Genomic DNA, 20,740 nt, shown 5'->3' on the forward strand with positions numbered 1-20,740 from the left:
CGGAGAGGGTGCGGCGGCGGCGGAGGCGGGAGCATGGTCCAGGCCCGGCCTAGCTGGGGGACCCGGCGGGTACGCCCCGCCGCCTTAGTAAGCGCCCGGGCGGCGCGGCCCGGGGCCGAGCCTGCACGCCAAGGCCGAGAAGGACGGGGACAAGGTACGTCCTGGGGGCCCAGCACCCATCACCAGATTGCGCCCTGCCTCAGTCTACCCCCTGGGGTCCAGGCCCGCGCTGCCCACGCCCGGAACTGGGGCTGCGCGCGCCAGACTCTAGACCTGAGTGGTGAGGGAGTGGTGCACTACCGCTTCAGGGTCCACGCACCTGTCCTGGCTGACAGAGGGTGGGAAGGCTGGGGCCTGGGGTTGGGGGGCGGGGGCGCAGGTTGGTGCTCACCCGGGCCTTGGTTTCTTCCCCAGGGTCCCATTTCCAGGGTTTACCCAGTCCCTGGACTTGGGGCGGGTGGGGCTGAAGCTGGGCTGGAACTGGGAGTTCATTAATCATTAATCTTGGACATGGTGCCAGAGCCCTGGGGGAGGAGGGGCGGGGATCTTCCCTCTTCCCACCAGCCCTCCCCAGAAGAGGGGCCGTCAGAGCAGGGGCTGGGCATCAGGGTAAAAGATGGATCCCCTCTGCCTGGGGAAGGCCCTGTCCTCTACCACTTAGGGTGCAAGGCCACCAAGGAAAGGCTTGTGGGAGTGGGATGAACTCTGGTATCCAGGAATGGCCCCGTAGGTAATCCAACAGTTCCCTTGTTCCCTGGACCAGTGCTCAGAAAGGGGGTCCAGCTTGGCCTGCGCCCGTTGGTGCCAAGCCAAGGTGCTTTGGTAACATTACAGAGCAAGGCTGTGGTTCCTTCCCAGCGGGGACCCCCTCCCACCTGCCTAGAGCAGGAGAGGTGATGGGCACACATCTGGCTGCAGTAACCCACACCAGTGGGAGGGAGGGAGAGAGGGCGGCAGGGCTGACACCTGATCACCTGGGTTGCCCCGGTGACAGGTGCCATGGAAATCCTCAGGAGGACAGTGCAGTTGGGAGAATCCAACCTCTGCCTTTACAAAGAGGGTGACCTAAGGCCCAGAGAGGGTAAGGCCATGGGCAGGCCTGAGCTGGAGCAGCCCATATGCTGCTGCATTGTCCCTTGCCCCTCAGAGGAGGCATTGTTACTAACCCTATTATCCAAGGGGGGAAACTGAGGTTCAGGGGGATTCGGTGACTTGCCCAAGGTCACATAGTTCAAATGTGGCTAAACTGACTCCAAATTCAGTAACTTGCCCGAGTCCCCATTTCAGGGCCCCAGCCTTGCTCAAGATCTGTTTGCCCTTCTGGGGTCCTAGCCTCTTAGATCTTCCATGGCTGCCCCCAGCCCCCAGCTCAGGACCCCTCCCCCCTTGCCTCCCTAGCTCCCAGCTCTGCCTGACACTCGGGGGGTGGGCAGGCTGCTACCCTGGGAGCAGAGACAACGGAGCCCTGTTCCCAGCTGCCACCTCGGACTGCTTCCTCCCTGCTTCTCACTTGGGCAGAGCCCTGCCTGAAGGAATCCCTGTGGACAAAGAAGCACGCCTGCTCCTGTGCATCCCCTTGTCTGATGCGCATGGGTCTGATATTTGAGGGCATGGGTCCAGTCCAGCAAGGGAGGAGTGTGTCCTTCCCTCTAGGCTTTAAGGGACTAATTGTGTCACCCTGGTGAAAGAGGCAATGATTAACCTGGGAGAACGATACACAGATGTTGGAATTCCAGGCATGGCAACAGGCTTGTGAAGGGCTTCTTGCTTCCCTCAGACTGAGCAAGGAATATGGACCATCCCTGTTTAGGAGCCCTGTCTTACTCCAGACAGGGAGGGCAGGATGGAGCAGAGCGCCCATGGGGGTCAGCGGGCTGGGGTCAGGGAATAGCCAGATGAGGAGTAATGGTTCAGAGGAAGTGGGGTTCCAGAGGAAACATGCTTTCCTACCTGCCAGCCCCAGGGCAGAGATGGGGTGTGGCTTGGGCACCCCCAGATCTGATCCCTGTGGTGCCCAGACTTGCCATGGGACCCTAGGCAAGTCCTTCCCTCTCTGTGCCTTGATTTTCTCAGATGTGAAATCTGGGAGTCAGGGACCTTGGGTCTGGAGCATGGGAAGTATGGGTGCTTGGATGGGGAGGGTGGCCCTCCAGGAGATGGTACTGGCGGGTCCTGCCTCTCCTGCCAGGTGGATCTAGAAGGGTCATGATAATAACCCGAGGTGTGTGCAAAGGGCTCCTTATGCCTCATCCCGTTTGATCCTCACAGCAAACCCATGAGAAGGTTGAAGTATCCCCATTTGTTAGGAAACCAAGGCTCAGAGAGGGGAGGTCACCTGCCCAAGGTCGCCCAGCTGGGGAGCTGGGATTTATAGGCAAACCTCTCCAGGATTAGCGAGGCAGGCGGGCAGATCCAGGGCATTGTGCATAGCAAGTGCTCAGCACCTTTTTAAAAACCTTTATATTTTACATATTTTTATGCAAACAAGTGCATGACATCCCTTTAAAAAACATTTCAGTCATGCTAGAAGTTATGGAGAATGATACTACCAACTCTCACATACTCACCTGAGGGGTTCTCGGTGATTTTGAAGCTAATAAAGAAGGGACTGACTACTTGCTTAACGTGTGTTTTGCCACTCTTCAGTTAGAGCTACTTTGGGGCGACTCAAATCTGCCATCAGGAGGGGTGGTGATTTTGCCTGGACAAAGCAGCGAGGCAAGACCTGTGGGCTTGCTCGTAGTTCTGAGCCTCGGTCTCCCCGCCGTCACATGAGCTAGCAGGTGACACTAAGCATGTCTGTGTGGTTGCCATTTGGAACCATGGAAATAGGTGATTGACCCCGCAAAATCAAAAAGTTTTCTTAATCAGCTGCCAGGCCCGGTACCCAGCTGCAGCCATTCCCCCAGCCAAGGGGGCAGTAGGAGCAAGATGTCAGGGCTCCTTGACAAGTGCCCCTCGGGAGATCCTCCCCATCTCTACTCCGGCACCCCCTCCAGAGGGTCTCAGAGGGAGGAAGCTTCCAGATTCTTGCAAGTCAGTCCCCCAGCACTCCTGGATGGAGGGCCAGCCTCTCCATCTGCACCTTCAACTGTGCAGCTCACACTTTCCAGCTTCTTCTTTGTCCCAGACCCTTGCTGTCCCTTCCCCATTTTAGGACACTGAGGTTCAGAGAGGGCAGCATGCCCGCCTTGGTCACACAACAAGGTGGGGCATGGTTCAGACTAGCCACGGTTCCCTCCTCCTCCAGCCAGACTGCAATTTTTCAAAATAGAAATGTTGCTATTTTTAATTTTAATTTTTTCCAAAGTAATACAGACTCTTTGTAAAACAAAATTATATGTGTGTAAGTATATATTTATGTGTGTGTATGTGTGTACACATATGTGCGTATATATGTGTTTTTTTACTTCATTATATATTATGGGCATCATTTTAATGAGGACATATTAGACCATTTGGATGAATGTCACATATTTTTAACCATCCCCTCTTGTTGGACACTTAGGTTGTTTCTAATTTTCCCCTTCGCTAAATAATACTACAGTGAACATCTCTGTGCTCCGTCTCAGCTCTCTTGTTAGATTTTCTTCTTTGAACAAATTCCCACAGGTAGAAGTGCTGGGTCTGAGGACGGGCACTTTTAGAGCTATAACAGTTGCTGTCAAATATGCATTCTAAGCACTGTAGGGAGAGTCTTTCTGCTCTATTCTTAAAGTCTCCTCCATTGTCCCCGTAAGATTCCCTTCCAGCCACAGGAAACAGCCCTAGGACACCCTCACTCCACCACCTTCTCTGCCAGAGCCCTGTTCCTATGTGTGCGCACTGAACAAACAGCATGGATGCCCATCAGTCAGGGAATGGTTCACAGGAGCAGTGGTTCCACAGAATGTTCTGCAGCCGATGTCTTTGGAGGCCCTTTATCTCCTTGGGGGGGCTCTTTCCCTCCCTGTTCCCATAAGTGCAGGGGTCTTCTCCTTCCTCACCCTTTCCTTGGTGACTCCGTCTCCTCCTCTGGCCTCAATTCCCACCTCTGTGCCCATGGCCCCCAACCTCTCTCCCCCGAGATCTCTTGTGCTCTAAGCAGGGGCTCCTCCTGCTCTTTGCACATTCTACGGGCATCCCACACATCCCCCAGATTCAATGTGTCCTAAACTGAAACCGATGCTGTCCCTCTAACCCCAATACTAAACTTGCCCCTCTCAAAGCCTCCCCTAACTCAGGAACTAGCTCCACTCCCAGCCAGCCAGTCACCCCAGCAGGGATTCTTTCCTCCCCTTCTCCACACCCTGTCACCCACCAAATGCTGTCCATGCCATGACCTACAGATGGTTCCCGTCCGTTCCCGGACTTCTCCTTGGTCCAGGTCCCTTCACACCTGGACAGCTGTAACAGCCACCATCTAGGTGTGCCTGCTTCTCCCGCTCCTTCCCACCCCTACAGTTCATTCTCTATCCGGCAGCCTGATGGGAAGCCCATCTCCTCACTCTACTTCTGAAGACCCTCCCAGGGCTCCCCACTGCTGACAGGATCCAAGCCAGATTCCTTAGCATGTTTCCTGAGGCCCTGAATGTCCTGCCTGCCCCTGCCCCCTTTCTGGCTGTACTGCTAATCTCCTTTGCCCACCCAACCTCTGACACACACACGTACTGGACACTCCCAGCCAGGTTGAATATTTGTTAGTTTTTCAATTGCCCTGGGCCTTTGCACATGCTTTTCTCTTTGCCTGCTTATTCTAGGGTAACAGGTGCGTTAGTTAATGCTAGCTGTTGTAACAGATAAGCCCCAAGTTTTAAAAGGCTTAACACAATGGCAGTTTAGTTGTCATTTTCCTGAATCCAATCAGGTGTTTGGTGAGCAGGGATGCAGAGACCCAGGTTCCTCCCATCTCATGGCCCCGCCCACCTCCAGATCCTTAGAGACCCCCCGCATTCATCCAGCAAGTGGGAAAGGAGACCGCAGAGAAGATCTGACCACTTAACCTCATCAGCTCTCATTCTGCTCATATTCCACTGGCCAGAATTCAGTCACATGAGGACACTGAACTGCAAGGGAGGATGGGAAATGTAGTTTAGCCATGTACCCAGGGAGAAAGGGAACTAACTGCCTTTGGAAATTGGAAAACACACTGTAGCTTCTGCCGCTGGGGCCCCCTACCCCAGCAAGTCTCCCTGGCCACGCTCCTCCCGCCTCCAGGCTGGATCAGGTGTTTTCTCTGTGCTCCAGGAAGCCCTGCCAGTGTGTCCTCTCTCACAGCATCCGCAGCTGTCAGCTTGCTCCTCTCTCACGTCCAGCACTGAGAGCCCGAGCTCCGTGCACCGGGCATCTTGCATCCCAGTGCTGGGCACAGTGCAGGTGCTCAGTAAATACCTGCAGAACAGATCAGTTTAAAACTCATTGTGATCACAAAATGATGTCCACAGTCTATTGATATGTGAAAAAAACAAAATGTGCTCCCCAACAGAGACCCCTCCTATTGCCTCTATGGATAGACAGAAAAAATGTGAGGAGGCTTGTGCCGAAGCTTCAAGGGTGCTGCCCTCTGGGGATGGAGCTCTTTTCACTGTCCTCTTTATATTTTTCTGTAATTGTCTGAACTTTTTTTCATTGAGCATGTGCTGCTTTTATAATTACAACAATTTTTTTCCGGTGGGGGCAGAACCAGCCGGAGCCGACGTCACTGACACTGGGGGAAGAGACCCCTCTGGCAGGGCTGGAGGTGCAGGTTCTGCAATCAACGCTCCCACTCTGGAAAGCCTGGCTTCATGTGGCTCTTCTTTTCTTTTTTTAAATTTATTTTATTGAAGTATAGTTGATTTACAATGTCGTGTGAGTTTCTGGTGTACAGCAAAGTGATTCATTTATCCATATATATATATATAATATATATATTCCTTTCATATTCTTTTTCCATTATGGTTTATTACAGGATATTGAATATAGTTCCCTGTGCTATACAGTAGGACCTTGTTGTTTATCCATTCTGTATATAATAGTTTACATCTTCTAATCCCAAACACTTCTTACTTTAGAAAATGCTCTTATTGAGGTGTTTTCTTCATACGTCCCCAAACTGCTTACTAAATATGTAAAAAATCAGAGTAGTATTTTATATCATAGCTTTTGATAAAAGCAATGAAAAGAGCCAAAGTTCTTGAGATATTTTTTAAAACAGTAATTGAGTCACATTTTCCTCTTTACCGTGTCAAGATACTGTTGTTTTATTGAGTTGCCCTTGTGTCAGATTTAAACTATCTTGAACTATTACCATGTTGTAATTGAGATAAAAGAGGAATTTGCTCTGCATCAGCACTAATTGGTTTATCAATATCCTGTACCATTTACATTTTAAAACTGAATGTCTGTAAGATGGTAAGGCATATCTGTACAAAGCCTTACAACTGGTTGTGTATAGGAAGCTGTTCAGAGTGTTATGTCTGTATTATAGCCAGTTTTAGGCTATGGGTCACTTATCATAATTGAAAAACTAGTTACTAGTAACTTGTCCAGCCTCTAGACTAATTTTATGGGAGAGGAAATGTAAATTTCTGGAACAAAAATTGCATACAAAATTAATTGGTGTTGACAATAGGATTAGAGCATTAGTATGCATTTGCATCTTTAGAATTTCATCTTCGTTTTTCTGGATGTAAATGAGTATATAATAAAAAAAGTAAAAGCCTATGTTATGCTACACTGAAATTTCCCTCTATCTTTGCCAGTTTATCTTATATTCCGCTTCTTACTTTGAGCGTCACTGGATCAGAATATTCCTTAGGCATCTTCTAGCATTCCTCAAATAATTTTCCTAGCAAAACTCTTATTAGATGATCATTTGCCATTCTAAAATGAAGTTTTTGTACCATTAGTGCTTGTGGAAGTCTAACCCCAAAGGCCAGCTAATAAAGAACTGTATGAAAATCAGTTGAATCAAATTAATTGAATAAAATGTATACAATGCAATGTATACATTGGCTACTAGAGTAGGGTTGTTATCAAAGAGAAAAGGAAGTGATCAAATTCCAAATAGAAATATTAAGAGCAGAAGCAACAAACAGATTCTTCCTTATTGTTGGCCTTGATCCACTATGACAAAAACAATATTTAGAAATATGAAACTTTCAATGTTTAATTTTTTCAAAACTATATATTACTGTTACAGATATATATGTGTGTCAATAAAATATTTACGTGGCTCTTCTTTACTAGCTTCCCACTCCTCCCACGATCTCACCTCTTGCCCAAAAGCTTTCACTCCACTCCTACATGGACGAGGTTCTTACCCCTGTGTGACATTGGGCTTGTCACTTCCCCTCCTTGTGCCTCAGCTTCCTCATCTACAATAAAGTGGGGGATCTAAAGGACTCCCTGCAAAGATTATGAGGGTGCATGATGCATGGGAAGTCCTGAGCACAGGACTGGACTGTGGTCCAGGGTCCACGCTCATAAACCAGCATGTCTGCTATTTGATGCCAGCTCTGCCCCAACTTTCTCCCATGCATCCGTCTTCAAGCTAGCTCAGCCCAGAAAAGATAAAACATCTCTATCCCGTGCCCTGGACCTGGTTCAGCACTCAGGGAGATCAGGACTCTGGGCCTCCCCTGTTTCGTGGGTGCTTGCCGGGCTGCTCCCCGGCGGGGTGGGGCTTTGGGGGAAGGAGCATTCAGAGCACACTGTCAGACGCCTGCTGCTCCTTGGGAGGGACTGGCAGCTGCTTGTCCTATGAAAGTGCTCGATGTGGGATAAATGACCGTCACAGTAGTGATTATTAATAACTGATGGTGATACCTGGGTCCCTAGAGCCCCACGCATGGGCCATGCTGGGGGCTCTGGGCATCATTGCTGACGGAAGGATGCGGGGGGCTTTTCTGGGCACCCTCTGTCCATGGGCAAGGCTGAGCGAGAACAGACCTGAACCCAGCTAAGAACAGGATGCGAGAGATTCCAGTGCCTGGGCTGAGCCCGAGGGCCTCTGGCCCCCAGACCTGCTTCTTCCTACGGAGACCTTGGGAAGGATCAGCAGCTCCGATCGGCCCAAATCCCTCAAGGCTGGTCCAGGGTGTCCTGTGCCACCATCCCTCACACAGGGTGGAGGCAGGACAGGCAGGATTCCGTACTGTACTTCTTTGATGAAGGATTTGGAGGTCAGAGAGGTGGAATCTCATCAGACTCATCCTCCCAGCCCTGGGCAGGTACTCTTCCTCCAGGGGGCCTTCCAGGTTGAGTTGCTTGCTCTCTGGGCTCTCACAGATTTTAGACAAACCTTGGTCTCAGGTTGTGTCTTGGCATCTTTAAGCCCTAGAGTTTGTTAAGTCCCTGTTTTGACTCTGGTTCTGTCTGCTCTTTGCTAACTGTGTGACCTTGGACAGGTGAGTTCACCTCTCTGAGCCTTGGTATCTTTACCTGGGGAGTGGCTAACAGTGGTACTTGACTCATAGGGTAGCTGTGAGACTTAAATGAGATGTGATTGGAGGAGAAATTAGCTTCCCCAAACTCACCTGCCTCCCTGTCCCTCCCGTGGCCTTCAAGCCAGTCCCAGGCTCTCTGCAGGGCTCTGCGGCTGCTTGTCCTTGGCCCAAGGACGCCAGGGACCTTGCTGAGCCCTTGGATGAAGGAGCTGCCTGGCTGCTGAGGTCCAGAGAGGGTTGGGGACCACCCAGGGGGCAGAGGGCCAGGGCAGCACCTGCAGGGTACAGGGACATGCCACCTGCTCTCCCCGGGGAGGGAACTCATGAATATTCACACCCACTAGAGCATGAGGGAGCCAGCCAGCACACTCCTGGGTGTCATTGGAGCGTTCCTGTTTCCCAGTGACCGCAGAGGCAGCCTGGGAGTCAGATGTGGCTCAGTCAGGGAGAGGAAAGGGGCATCCAGACACGGCCGGGGGTGAGTGTGTCTTCCTCTGCCCCGCGCACGGGCCCCTGGGGGGAGCAGGACTGGGACTGAGGCCTGCCTGGTGGTGATGCTCTAGGCCAGAAGGTTCACCATCCCGGGCTCGGTTTCCCCGTGTGCATGCTGTGGGGGATGAGTCCTGTTTCTCCTTTGTTCCCTGGAGTGTGCTGGTCCAGCCAAACAGGAGGATTGCTGGGCCTGGCCTGGAGCCAGCCATTGGCACAGATGGAGGGTGATGTGGCTAGGGTAACCCAGAAGGAGAGGAATAGATAGGGTGGGCTAGGGAGGGGGTATGGTCTGCCCTGAGTGCCGGGGACTGTCACCACCATAGCAGAGGAAGGAGACTCAGGTTCTGGCCCTGTCTTTGCTACTGCTGCACTGTGTGACCTTGATGGTGGCTCTGCCGTTTCTGAGCCTCAGCCTCCCTGCTGCACTGTCTTCCAGGCTACAGGCCGTGAGGCTCGGGCCAGGCTGAGATTGTCCTTGGTACCCCATGGACTTAGACCTGGGACCGTCAGCTGCCTGCAAGCCTCAGCCTTCTGTGATGGAACATCCAGCTGTGCACACCCTCTTTCCCACGGGCTTGGGCTGGGCCTGGGACATGCCAGGCAGAGGCCGCCATGGACAAACAGGAAGATGCACATTGCAGGCCAACAGACCTGAACTCGAATCCCAGGCCTGCCCGCTGCCTTGCGACCCTGGGCAAGTCATGTCACCTCCCAGAGCCTCGGTTTCTCCATTTGCAAAATGGGTGTGACAGTGGGGTCTGCCTCCCAGGATAGCTGGGTGGAGTCAGTGAGATGCTCTGAGGAGACCCCATCCCAGGGCCTGGCTCATAACAGGGCTCAAAAGTGAAATCAGAGGGTGGAAAGGGCCCAGGGCCCGGCACCTAGCAGGGCAGGGCCCGGCTGGTTTTGAGGAAGCCAAAGTGGGGGAATGAACAAACGAATGAGGGAAGCAGTGATAGGGTCAAGGGGGCGGTCCTGGGCGGGGCCAGGCAGAGCCTGATTGGTGGTCCTGGGAGGCTGGTCTGCCCCCTGCTGCCTGACCTGCACACAGAGCCTTGCCAGCCGCCTCCCTGAGTTCTGGAAAGTGCCCTGGTGAGTGGGGCTCCTGGGGCAGGGGTGGGCCCCGGGGTTTTTTAGAGGGCAGCAATCCGAACCCCTCTCTGTTTTAAAGTCAGAGAAACCGAGGCCCAGGGCCCCACTCAGGGTTGGGGCTCACATCTGAGGCTCTGGCCTGGCCCAGGGCTCTGTCCCGATATTTGCCGGGACCCCTGAGGAACAGGAGGCTGGTGGGGTCACTTGAGGCAGGGGGCAGATTTGTGCTTGGTCGGGGTGGGGGGCAGCCACTCCTTGTTCAGGGGGAGCCCACCCTGAGGGCGACAAAGACGGGAACCCGGAGCAGGTCCCCACGCTCTTTGAGCGATAACTATGCGCTAGTCGTTTTGCCAGCCCCATCTCAGGAAAAGCCAGCACTACCAGCTTCCCCACTTAACAGATGAGAAACGGAGGCTCCAAGGGGTTCCTGTGATTGAAACACAGGCCCGGGGCTTCCAGGTTGGCCCCTCCCCTCTCCTGAGGCCTCTTCGTGACCAGACCTTCGCTAGCTGACTTTCCCCACCTCACAAGCTTTATCTATTATTTAAATATAGTAAGTACATGTTATTGCCTTTTTCTGATTAAAAGTAATACGTGCTCCTTAAAAAAAATGCAACCCTTACAGAAATGCATAATATAGAAAGCGATTACCTTTTATACCCCTCCCCCAGCTACGCAGAGAATACCGCTGTTAAAACTTAGAATATGCCCCTCCAGTGGTTTCTTTCTGGGCCTATGTATATTTACCTATTGCCTATATGGATTTGGGGGCATAGTGTTCCAGAACTTTCTTTTTCCACATTAGTAGATCATGGTGTGTTTTCGAGCCAGTCCACTCAGCTCCACCTTGTTTCTTTTTCTTTTCCTTTTTTTTTTTTTGTTCAGCAGGTACAGATGCCTCCATCTAGGAAGGGGCCTTGGTTTGTGGAACAGGTGCCCTGCTGATGGACACTGAGGTTGTTTCTAACTTTTTTCTGACCAAACCGCCATGAACACCCTTGCATGGGTGACTTTGCCCAAGTGTTTTTGCAGAATAGTTGGAATTGGAAGAGCTTGTACCTTCCTCCTTTGATAGGAGTACCGGAAACGCTCTCACACACTCGTCCACCCTTGACCCTGTCCACCTTGCCCACCTAAGAGTGAACAGAGATATGTCATTGTCACCAGGGAAGCCAAATTCCCTCTTATATAGTTCCTTCCTCTGCAAATTTCTTCTTCATGTCCTTTCCTGTGAGGACAACTTTGTAGATGAGAAGCGGAAAACTCAGGGACTGGTCAGGCAGACCTGGAGTACCCATTCTCTGGGAAAGGTTTGTGCGTGCCTCCGGTCACTTTTCCAGGGGGAATTACGTGGGGTCCTCCTCCAGGCTGACTGGCTGACCTCTGGCCGCAGGGTCAGTGGTGACGTGCCATGCGTGTGATCACGGGGCAGCACGCGTGATCTCTCTTGGCCTCTGGGGCCCAGGGCCTAGCGTAGCATGCACCACAGCAGCAGTGGAAAGTTTTGGACCTTGGCTTTGCAGCTAAGGGGCAGTGGGAAGGCCCCCAAGTCCCAGCTCTCTCCTGGACTCCCCATGGCTTAGCCTGAACTGCCCCCATTACAGCTCAGGCCTCAGCCCCCTGCCGACAGGGTCGCCACAGTTAGACCTAAAACCTACTACCCCCCAAACTGAAAACAAACAAAAAAACCAGGACACCTAGTTAAGTTTGATATTCAGAGACATATTGAATAATCTTTAGTATAACTATATCCCTGGCAATATTTGGGACACATGTATACTAAAAACAGTTTTATTTGTTGTGGGGTTTTTTTTTAATTTTATTTATTTATTTATCTTTGTCTGCGTTGGGTCTTTGTTGCTGCACGCGGGCTTTCTCTAGTTGCATGAGCAGGGGCTACTCTTCATTGCGGTGCGCGGGCTTCTCATTGCGGTGGCTTCTTTTGTTGCGGAGCATGGGCTCCAGGCACGCGGGCTTCAGTAGTTGTGGCACATGGGCTCTAGAGCGCAGGCTCAGTAGTTGTGGAACACGGGCTTAGTTGCTCCGCGGCATGTGGGATCTTCCCGGACCAGGGCTTGAACCCGTGTCCCCTGCATTGGCAGGCGGATTCTTAACCACTGCGCCACCAGGGAAGTCCCTATTTGTTGTTTATCTGAAATTCATACTTATCCGGTTAATCCTGCCTGCCGGCAGTTGGAGAAAAATGGCGTGTGGGCAGAGGCCGGGCCGGCTGTGTGATCTGAGCCCTCTCCTTCCTCGCTCTGAGCCTCAGTTTCTCCATCTGGCTCCCCTACAGACCCCATGGGCACGGGGGCCAGTAAGGAGAGACGAGGAGCCTTGGCCCCTCACTGGGCAGCTGGGAAGTGTGGCACGGGAGACAGGTGGGCTGGCTGGGCCTTCTGAAAGGTGAGGGATTCAGGCCCAGGCCCCTCCCTGTAGACAAACCTGGCCCCAGGCCTGGGGGGACAGAGCACTGGGAAAGGGTCTTCTTTTCCTTTTTACCTAGGACATGATTTCATTATGAAGCCCCAAAATGTGTAAAAAATAAACTAATGAACACCCACGTACGCAGCACTCAGCTTAAAAGTTAAAACCGAACCAGGCAGCAGAACCTTCTCCCTGCCACACTCCCTAGCCTCTCTTTGCATTGGCTTTGCCCAGCGGGTTCATCTGCAGCCCAGTGTCTCTCTGTCCCTGTCTGGACCTGCTGGGGGGCCACAGAGCTGGCAAAGGCAGGTCCCAATGTTGAAGACTGCCTCTCAAGCCAGCCAGGCCTGAGATGGTGGTGGGAGCTCCCTGGGGCCAGCCCCCTAACGCTTTCCCTGCTCTGTACTCCCCACAGGTGTCTGAGATGCCGCTGCCGCAGAAGAAGCGCTGGGAGTCCATGGCCAAGGGGCTGGTGCTGGGAGCACTCTTCACCAGCTTCCTGCTACTGCTGTACTCCTACGCCGTCCCCCCGCTGCACACTGGCCTGGCCTCCACGTGAGTGGCCCTGCTGGGCAGCCGAGGGCTGGGGGTGGGGGAGGGTTGGCTCCTGCCCCCGTGATCACGGTTACCTCCTGGGTGGCCACACTGTGCCCTGCATCATGCTGTGCTGGGCAGAAATCCCACTGAGAGCAGGACACCCTGTGGAACCCTAGGCCTCAGTGTCCTCATCTGTGAAGTGGGTATAGTAACAGAGCCTGACATGGAGCATAAGAATCAAATAACACCATCTGCACGGTGGGCTCCAATGGGGCCAGGAGGTGGGGAGGACCTGTCCAAGAGCACACAGCTGGCACAGGCCTGGATTCAAACTGGGGTCTGTCTGCCTCCAAGCCTGGCTCCTAACCATGAGTCCACCCCACCTCCCCACGGGGCTGTTCTGCCCAGGCTGCAGCACTTAATTGGAGGTATTAAGTTGAACTAGAGGAAACTGCTAATAACTGACCATTTCGGCCTGCAAAGTTTCACGTGGTCCTACCTGATGCTAATTCATGATAAATGTACTTCACAGTGGCCATGAATGAGACGTGTTATTGTCCTCACAGCAACACCAGGAACAGGCTTATTGTCCCCGTTTCACAGATGAGGAAAGAAAGGCCAGAGAAGCCAAACAACTGACCCAGGCCTTGCAGCCTGAACGCAGGCCCATCTGGGTCCCTGGGCTCCCCTGCCACACACCCCACCCCCAGCAGCCCGCTCTCTAGACCTGGGGTAGCGGGGCCCGGGGTGCTAAGTCCTGAGGCTCTGCCACCACTCCATCCCCGGCAGGACCCCCGAGGGCGCAGCACCCTGCTCCCCGGCCCTGAGTGAGCCAGAGGCACCGACCCCGGCCAACGGCTCGGCAGGAGGCTGCCAGCCGAGGCGCGACATCGTGTTCATGAAGACGCACAAGACAGCCAGCAGCACGCTGCTCAACATCCTGTTCCGCTTCGGCCAGAAGCACGGGCTCAAGTTCGCCTTCCCCAACGGCCGCAACGACTTCGACTACCCGGCCTTTTTCGCACGCAGCCTGGTGCAGGACTACCGGCCCGGGGCCTGCTTCAACATCATCTGCAACCACATGCGCTTCCACTACGACGAGGTCCGGGGCCTGGTGCCGCCCAACGCCACCTTCATCACTGTGCTCCGCGACCCCGCCCGCCTCTTCGAGTCCTCCTTCCACTACTTCGGCTCCGTGGTACCCTTCACGTGGAAACTCTCGGGCCGCGACAAGCTGGCCGAGTTCCTGCAGGACCCAGACCGCTACTACGACCCCCACGGCTACAACGCCCACTACCTCCGCAACCTGCTCTTCTTCGACCTGGGCTACGACAGCGACCTGGACCCCCGCAGCCCGCAGGTGCAGGAGCACATCCTGGAGGTGGAGCGCCGCTTCCACCTCGTGCTCCTGCAGGAGTATTTCGACGAGTCGCTGGTGCTGCTCAAGGACCTGCTGTGCTGGGAGCTGGAGGACGTGCTCTACTTCAAGCTCAATGCCCGCCGCGCCTCGGCAGTGCCGCGCCTCTCCGGCGAGCTGTACCGGCGCGCCACGGCCTGGAACGTGCTGGACGCCCGCCTCTACCGCCACTTCAACGCCAGCTTCTGGCGCAAGGTGGAGGCCTTTGGGCGCGAGCGCATGGCCCGCGAGGTGGCCGCCCTGCGGCGCGCCAACGAGCGCATGCGCCGCATCTGCATTGACGGCGGCCACGCGGTGGACGCCACCGCCATCCAGGACTCGGCCATGCAGCCCTGGCAGCCGCTGGGCACCAAATCCATCCTGGGCTATAACCTCAAGAAGAGCATTGGGCGGCGGCACGCGCAGCTCTGTCGGCGCATGCTCACGCCCGAGATCCAGTACCTGATGGACCTGGGCGTCAACCTGTGGGTCACCAAGCTCTGGAAGCTCATCCGGGACTTCCTGCAGTGGTGACGCCCGCCTGTGGAGGAGGGCTGGGCAGGGGCCCGCTGGCCTCCCCCCATGGCCCTCCTGGTGCCACCCCAGCCCCTGGGGTGAGGCGGGGCTGCTGCAGGGGTGCAACCAGTCAAGGACTGGGCCCACCGCACACAGGGCCTGAGATCAGTATTTGACTAATTATAGTTTTTTGGTTTTGGGTTTTTGGTTTTTTAAATTAAATCCCCTTCCCTCCAAAAAAGAATGTTCTATTTTCTGGCTCCCCTTAAAGGGGAGACTTCAGAAGTAAAAGAATTTGATGTGTTTTTGTTAATCAGCCTCAGTGGTGCTGACTGGCGGGGCCCTGGTGTGTGTGGGGTGACTGGTGGGGATTGGGGGACCCCAAGGGAGCATGGTGGGCACCTGAGTGTGTCTGTGGGGCAGAGCCCAGTGGTATGGCAGGGTTTGGTGTGTATGTGTCACATGCTGAAGCCCTGTGTGGTTGAAGGGGTCCCATGAGCTACCAAGACCTGGAAGACTGTGTGTGTGTGTGTGTGTGTGTGTGTGTGTGTGTGTGTGTGTGTGTGTGTGTGTGTGACAGGGAGGTGGGGAGAACTTGGTGGAGCCATGAACAGCAGGCCCAGGGCCCAGGTTAACGGTTCCTCGTGCAATCTCATTAATCCTCACGATAATCCTTTGAGGTAGGCACAATTACCATCCCATATTACCCATGTGGGAATTAACATTCTGAGAGCAAGAGGGAAATGCTTGAGGTCACGTTGCAAGATGTATCAGACCCAGTACTAAGCCATCTCCCTGGGACCCCAAACCCTTTCCATAGCCAATGTCTGTTCACCCCATCCCTGCCTGCCCCCTTTCCCCCACTGACCACTCCAGGCTGCCTCACCATCTGCTTGCGCTCTAACCCTACCTAAGTCCTGGGTTTTCCCCTTCCACCCTGGAGTTCGGTTGAATTAATCCAAAAAACACTTTATATTCATTAGATGTCTATAGTGCACCCCAGCCTTGAGCTGCCCCTGAGCAGACAGCAGTCAGCAAGTTGGCTTAGACCCTCCTGGAGCTCATGTCCAGAGAGCAACCAAGGCATGTCGGGTATGATCAACCATGGCAGGAATGTGTCAGCTCTAACCATCTGCTTCCCTCAGCCTCCCTGGGGGACAGAGGCCCTTCCTCAGGTCTCTAACCAGCAGCCAGCAGCCAGATATGAAAGGCAGAAACCACAGCCAGGAGATTCTTTACTGGAGACCTGTTTGTGCCAGGTTCCAAGCCAAGTGCTTACATATCTTATCCAAATACCTACAACATCCTAGCTTTATAGATCAAAGCTCAGAGAGGTTAAGTGACCTACCCAAGGTCACACAGCTAATTAGGGCCAGGGTCAGAATTCAAAGCCAGATCAGTCAGCCAGATCACTCAACCTCCCTGGGCTTGAGTCAATCTTCCTCCTGGGAGTGAGCTTCTGGTCCAAGGAGGGTAGGAAGGAGTTAGGGTGACCAACTGCTTCACTTTTCTAGAACTGTGCCGGTTTTAGCACTGAAAGTTCCCACATTGAAGGAAGTGCCTCAGTCCTGGGCAACCAAGACAGTTGGTCAGTATGGGGTTGTTGACCCCAGCAACCCCCTGGGACCACTGCCTACACCCTCATTATATTCCCTGTGGCAAGAAATTAGCAGAACCTTGGAGTCTTTATTTAATTCATAGGGAGAAAAATAAGCAAAAATAAATAAATAAAACTGACAATAGCTAAGACTATTTGCAGGAAAAGATGTAACTGACCCCACATTTATTAGAGAATTCTCCCTCCTTTTATTAATCAAAGAGAGACATGACTTAGTGCAACATGATAACTTCCTGGGTTTGTGGAACCCCATAATTCTATTTCCTTGGACCCCTAAGGGCCTAGAAATGCCCATAATAATATTATATATGATTACATTATTTATTATCATTAGTACTGGCCCTTTTAGGTCCTTTTGAGGTCCAAGGAGAACAAATCTGGCAGTTAGTAGATGCTAAGAACATAAATTACTTCATTAGCATTTACTATCTGCCTGGTTTGTTTTAAAAGCATTATAGTTATTAACTCCTTTATTAACGTAATTAATACTTTGATAATGAGTAGTTGCCAGGTACTGAGCAACAGCCCTGTGCCATGTGGGAACATGCACAATTCCCTTTGCTCCCCCGAGGAGGTGACTGAGACACAGAGAGGCAGAGCAACCAGCCGAGGGTCACCCAGCCAGCAGCCATAGAGGCAGGATGCAAACCTAGGTCAGTCAGATGCCGAGGCTGGTGCTTGCGGCCTCCAGACCTTCAGCGCCATTCCAGTTGGCTGCCTCAGCCTCAGGACTGAGAAAAAGTATGAGGTCTCCAAGGGGCTCTTCAGGGGTAGCCTTCAGGAACCAGACTGCTCTTGTTATACCTGAGCAGCAGAGGGCGCCATGGTACCAAGTTCGGTCTTGCCTAGTTCTGACCTTCCTGGCCAGTGGGAGCTGGGGCCACCCATGGTGACCAGGCATCTGTAGACCGGACACGTTAGAGCCAGGGCAGGGATCAAGGCTGCCCCCTGGGAGAAATTCAGTGAAACCACATGTTCCTCTCCGTTATGGGTTGAACTGTATCCCCTAAAAAGATACATTGAAGTCCTAACCCTCAGTTCCCTATGACTGACATTATCTGGATATAGGGTCTTTGTACATATAATCAAGTGAAGACAAGGTCATTGGAGTGGGCCCTAATCCAATATGGCTGGTGTCCTGATAAGACATGGAAATGCCATGTGAAGACACAGACACACAGGGACAACACCATGTGAAGACAGGCAGAGGTTGGCATGATATAGCAACAAGCCAAGGAACGCCAAGGGTGACGGCCACCTCCGGAAGCTAAGAGACAATGAAGGAGTCTATCCAGAGTTTGAGGGAACGTGGCACTGTCGACACCTTGATTTCAGACTTCTAGCCTCCAGATCTGTGAAAGAATAAACTCCTGTTGTTTTAAGCCACCCAGTTTGTGGTACTTTGTTACAGCAGCCCCAGGACACTAACACACTCTCCTGGGTGAGGCATCTCCCCCTCACCTGAACCCCTCCTTTCCTCCCTCCCCCAGGCTCTCCCCTAGGAGCCACCCTCCACCTGTAGCCAGAGGCTGTCCTCTGCTCCAAGCCCTCCACTATCCTCCTTTCCATTGGGGAGAAGCCAGGCAGCTGCATGCCTCTGGGGCTTCGCACATGCTGTTCCCTCTACGATAAGGCCCCCTTACTTTTGGAGGCCTAATACTGCTATGTGTTTTCAAAGCAAGCTCTGCCTCTTCCTCTGGGTGCCCTTCCCTGACAGCCCAGCCCCCAAACTAGCTTAGGGCCACCAGGCTCCCCATCTCAGCTCTGCTCGCCCAGGGCCAGAGCTGTGGATTTGCTTGTCTGCGAGGCCCTCCAGGATGCGGCCCGGGTCTTATGGAAACAATAGGCCTCCGGTGCCCAGACCAGTGCCTGGCACACAGTCAGTTCTTAATAAATGTTGAAAGACAGAGGAAAGGGAATTCTCTGGTTGTCTGGTGATTAGGACTCTGTGCTTCCACTGCAGGAGTCTCTGGTCTTATTCCCGGTCGGGGAACTAAGATCCCGCATGCCACATGGTGTGGCCAAAAAAAAAGAGGACAGAAAAAAAGGAAATAGGGAGAAAGAAAAGAAGGAAAGAAGAGAGAAAAGAAGAAAGGAGGGAGGGAGGGAACAGGTAAAAAAGAGAGAGTGAAAATAGGGCAGAGGGGAGAAAGGGAGCTATTTTGCCCTTGACGGCCTTCTTCATACTTGTCCTTACTGACTGGGGCCTATGTCCCTGGGAAAGATAATAGATTAGCCAAGGCACACAAGTGCTGGAATGAGTTCATTAGCTGAAAGCTCACATGACACTGGGGCGGGACACAGGTCAGGTAAGTTTTGACAGGGGCAGGTAGAGGCAGGGAGTCTGGAGAGTGGGTGGCCCTGGGCACCTGCGAGCACAGAGAGCCATATAAGAACTGAAAAAGGAGAGGTGGCCGCTCCCAGCTTCCCTTGCCATCACATCTTTGGCAAACTCTTATTGAGTACCTACTGTGTACAGCATGCCACAGTGGGAGTGCTTTTCTCAGACAAGTGCTTACTGTGTGCAGGCCCCATGCCCGCAGCACTCACTGGACTGGGACTCACTTCCCAGCAAGTAGAACCAATTAGAAAAGACCTTGCAGAAGAGGAGGGCTTTGATTATAGGCCTTGAGAGAGGCAGGGATTGGATGCAGGGTGTTGCAAGGAAGGGCATTCCAGGGAGAGGGAACAGCATAAGAAAAAGCTGGACAGGTAATAGTGGAGAGGCAAGGGGGCTGGAATAAGGAGGAGAGCAGGAGAAATCCGCTCAGCACGGACAGCAAACGATCTTCTTGCGCTCTAGGCTAAGGAGTTTGCAGTTTCTCCTGAGAGTGACAAGGAGCCAAGGGAGGCTTTGGAGGAGGCACAGGACTACTCAAAGGTGGGCTTCAGAGGTGCTGGGGTGGGGAACCAGGGAGAGGGATGGGGGCCTGGGCCAAGGAAGGAGCAGGGGAGGGTGGCCCACACTTGCCCCTTGTGGCTAAAGCTCTAGCCTATGGGTCTGTGGGGTTCTAGGGAGACCTCACCCTACAGGAGAGGCAGATCCACTCCAGTTACCCCCGTGCAAGGCCAAGGAGGGAGCATCTCGGGCTCAGCGAGGCGCCCCAGGTGTGTGCTCTGCCTGGTGCCGGCATGTGAGAGACAGAGTCCTGAGTAACCTCCAAGTTCAGACAGTCCTGATTGTCACCCAACTGCTGCATGGCTCGGGCACTCCACTTCCGTCTTCCAGGCTCCAGGAGGAACAGTAAGGGGTTCACAGAGCAGGGATGCCTTTGGCCGAGAAGCAGGCACAAAGCCCAACACATGGTCCCAGATTAGAGCTGAAGCTGCTGGTGCCCTGCCCGTGTCCCCTGCCCTTATCCCCTCAACCTCACCACCCCCCGAGGCCTTTCTCCAGCCTCCAGGGCCACAGGTGCCAGCAGGATTGTCAGCCCCTGGAGCAGCCCTCAAGCAAAAGTGTCTAAAGACCCTCAGACCCTGGGCGGGACTCTGAGGTGAGCGTTCCACACTGTCTCCCATTATCCCCATTGGGATCGACTTGTCCTTATTTTCTTGATTACTTCCCTGTACAGCCACCTCCCCACCTCTATCTCACTTCCTCACTCTCCTATTTGTGTTTCCCCGGATCACCTCCGGAATAAGCTCCTTGCACTGGAGTGCTTATCCCAGACAAGTACCTATTGTGTGCAGGTCCCGTTCATGCAGCATGATCCCACGTATCCTCGTCTTGGGCTCTGGCTTTCTGCTTGTCCAGGGGTGGCGGAGCTGACTGTAGCCAGGAGTCTCCTGTCACCCCTCACCTGAAGGCCAGGTGTGGCCCAGCTCAGGGTTGCACATCCACCTGCTGGGTCTGGGTCTGGGAAGTCTCTCCTCACCCCCGATGCCACATGCCCTAAAGGCTGTGATGAATCATAGGCAGTTGCTCCCAACACGCGGGGTGGTAATTGGAGCCTGGGACATGTCAGGGCACAATGACAGTGGTTTCAGACCTCTGTTGGGTGTGAGTGGTGGCCTTCCTGGCTCAAGGAAGCATCTGATGGGACTGCAGGAGTAGAGGGTGGGGACTGAGAGGCAGGGTAGAGAGCAGCCCCTTGTGTGCGTGACAACAGGCGGTGTCACTTTCAACATGCTGTGGGGCAAGCATTGCTGTCCTAGTTTCACGCATGAGGATTTGAATCTGGGCCAGTCAGGTCAAGGTTTGGTGCCTTAGGCACCCAGCAAGGAATGGACCCTGCCATGTAGGGACAAGAAGCC

At 53.4% G+C, this 20,740-nt stretch overlaps 1 protein-coding gene across 2 annotated transcripts; it reads left to right on the plus strand.

Moving 5' to 3' along the window:
• The first annotated feature begins 24 nt into the window (after positions 1–24).
• Positions 25–15,181, plus strand: GAL3ST1 (galactose-3-O-sulfotransferase 1). Of its 2 annotated transcripts, none has more exons than XM_036823230.1 (3): positions 25–154; positions 12,835–12,974; positions 13,746–15,181. In XM_036823230.1, the coding sequence occupies exons 2-3, from the start codon at positions 12,844–12,846 to the stop codon at positions 14,884–14,886; spliced, it is 1,272 nt and encodes a 423-aa protein (XP_036679125.1). In that variant the 5' UTR covers positions 25–154; positions 12,835–12,843; the 3' UTR covers positions 14,887–15,181. The 2 variants fall into 2 exon arrangements, with proteins under 2 accessions (XP_036679125.1, XP_036679124.1); XM_036823229.1 differs by lacking the exon at positions 25–154 and adding an exon at positions 8,593–8,886.
• The last annotated feature ends 5,559 nt before the right edge of the window (positions 15,182–20,740 follow it).

Source organism: Balaenoptera musculus, chromosome 14 (genome assembly GCF_009873245.2).
Source record: "Balaenoptera musculus isolate JJ_BM4_2016_0621 chromosome 14, mBalMus1.pri.v3, whole genome shotgun sequence".
Classification (NCBI taxonomy): Eukaryota; Metazoa; Chordata; class Mammalia; order Artiodactyla; family Balaenopteridae; genus Balaenoptera; species Balaenoptera musculus.

Excerpts from the sequence above, each read along its gene's own strand:
- GAL3ST1 (XM_036823229.1), top strand. The coding sequence starts at position 8,839 with ATGTGGCTCAGTCAGGGAGAGGAAAGGGGCATCCAGACACGGCCGGGG. Across the intron at positions 8,887-12,834 it reads GCATCCAGACACGGCCGGGG|GTGTCTGAGATGCCGCTGCC; the intron begins GTGAGTGTGTCT and ends TACTCCCCACAG. Across the intron at positions 12,975-13,745 it reads CACACTGGCCTGGCCTCCAC|GACCCCCGAGGGCGCAGCAC; the intron begins GTGAGTGGCCCT and ends CATCCCCGGCAG.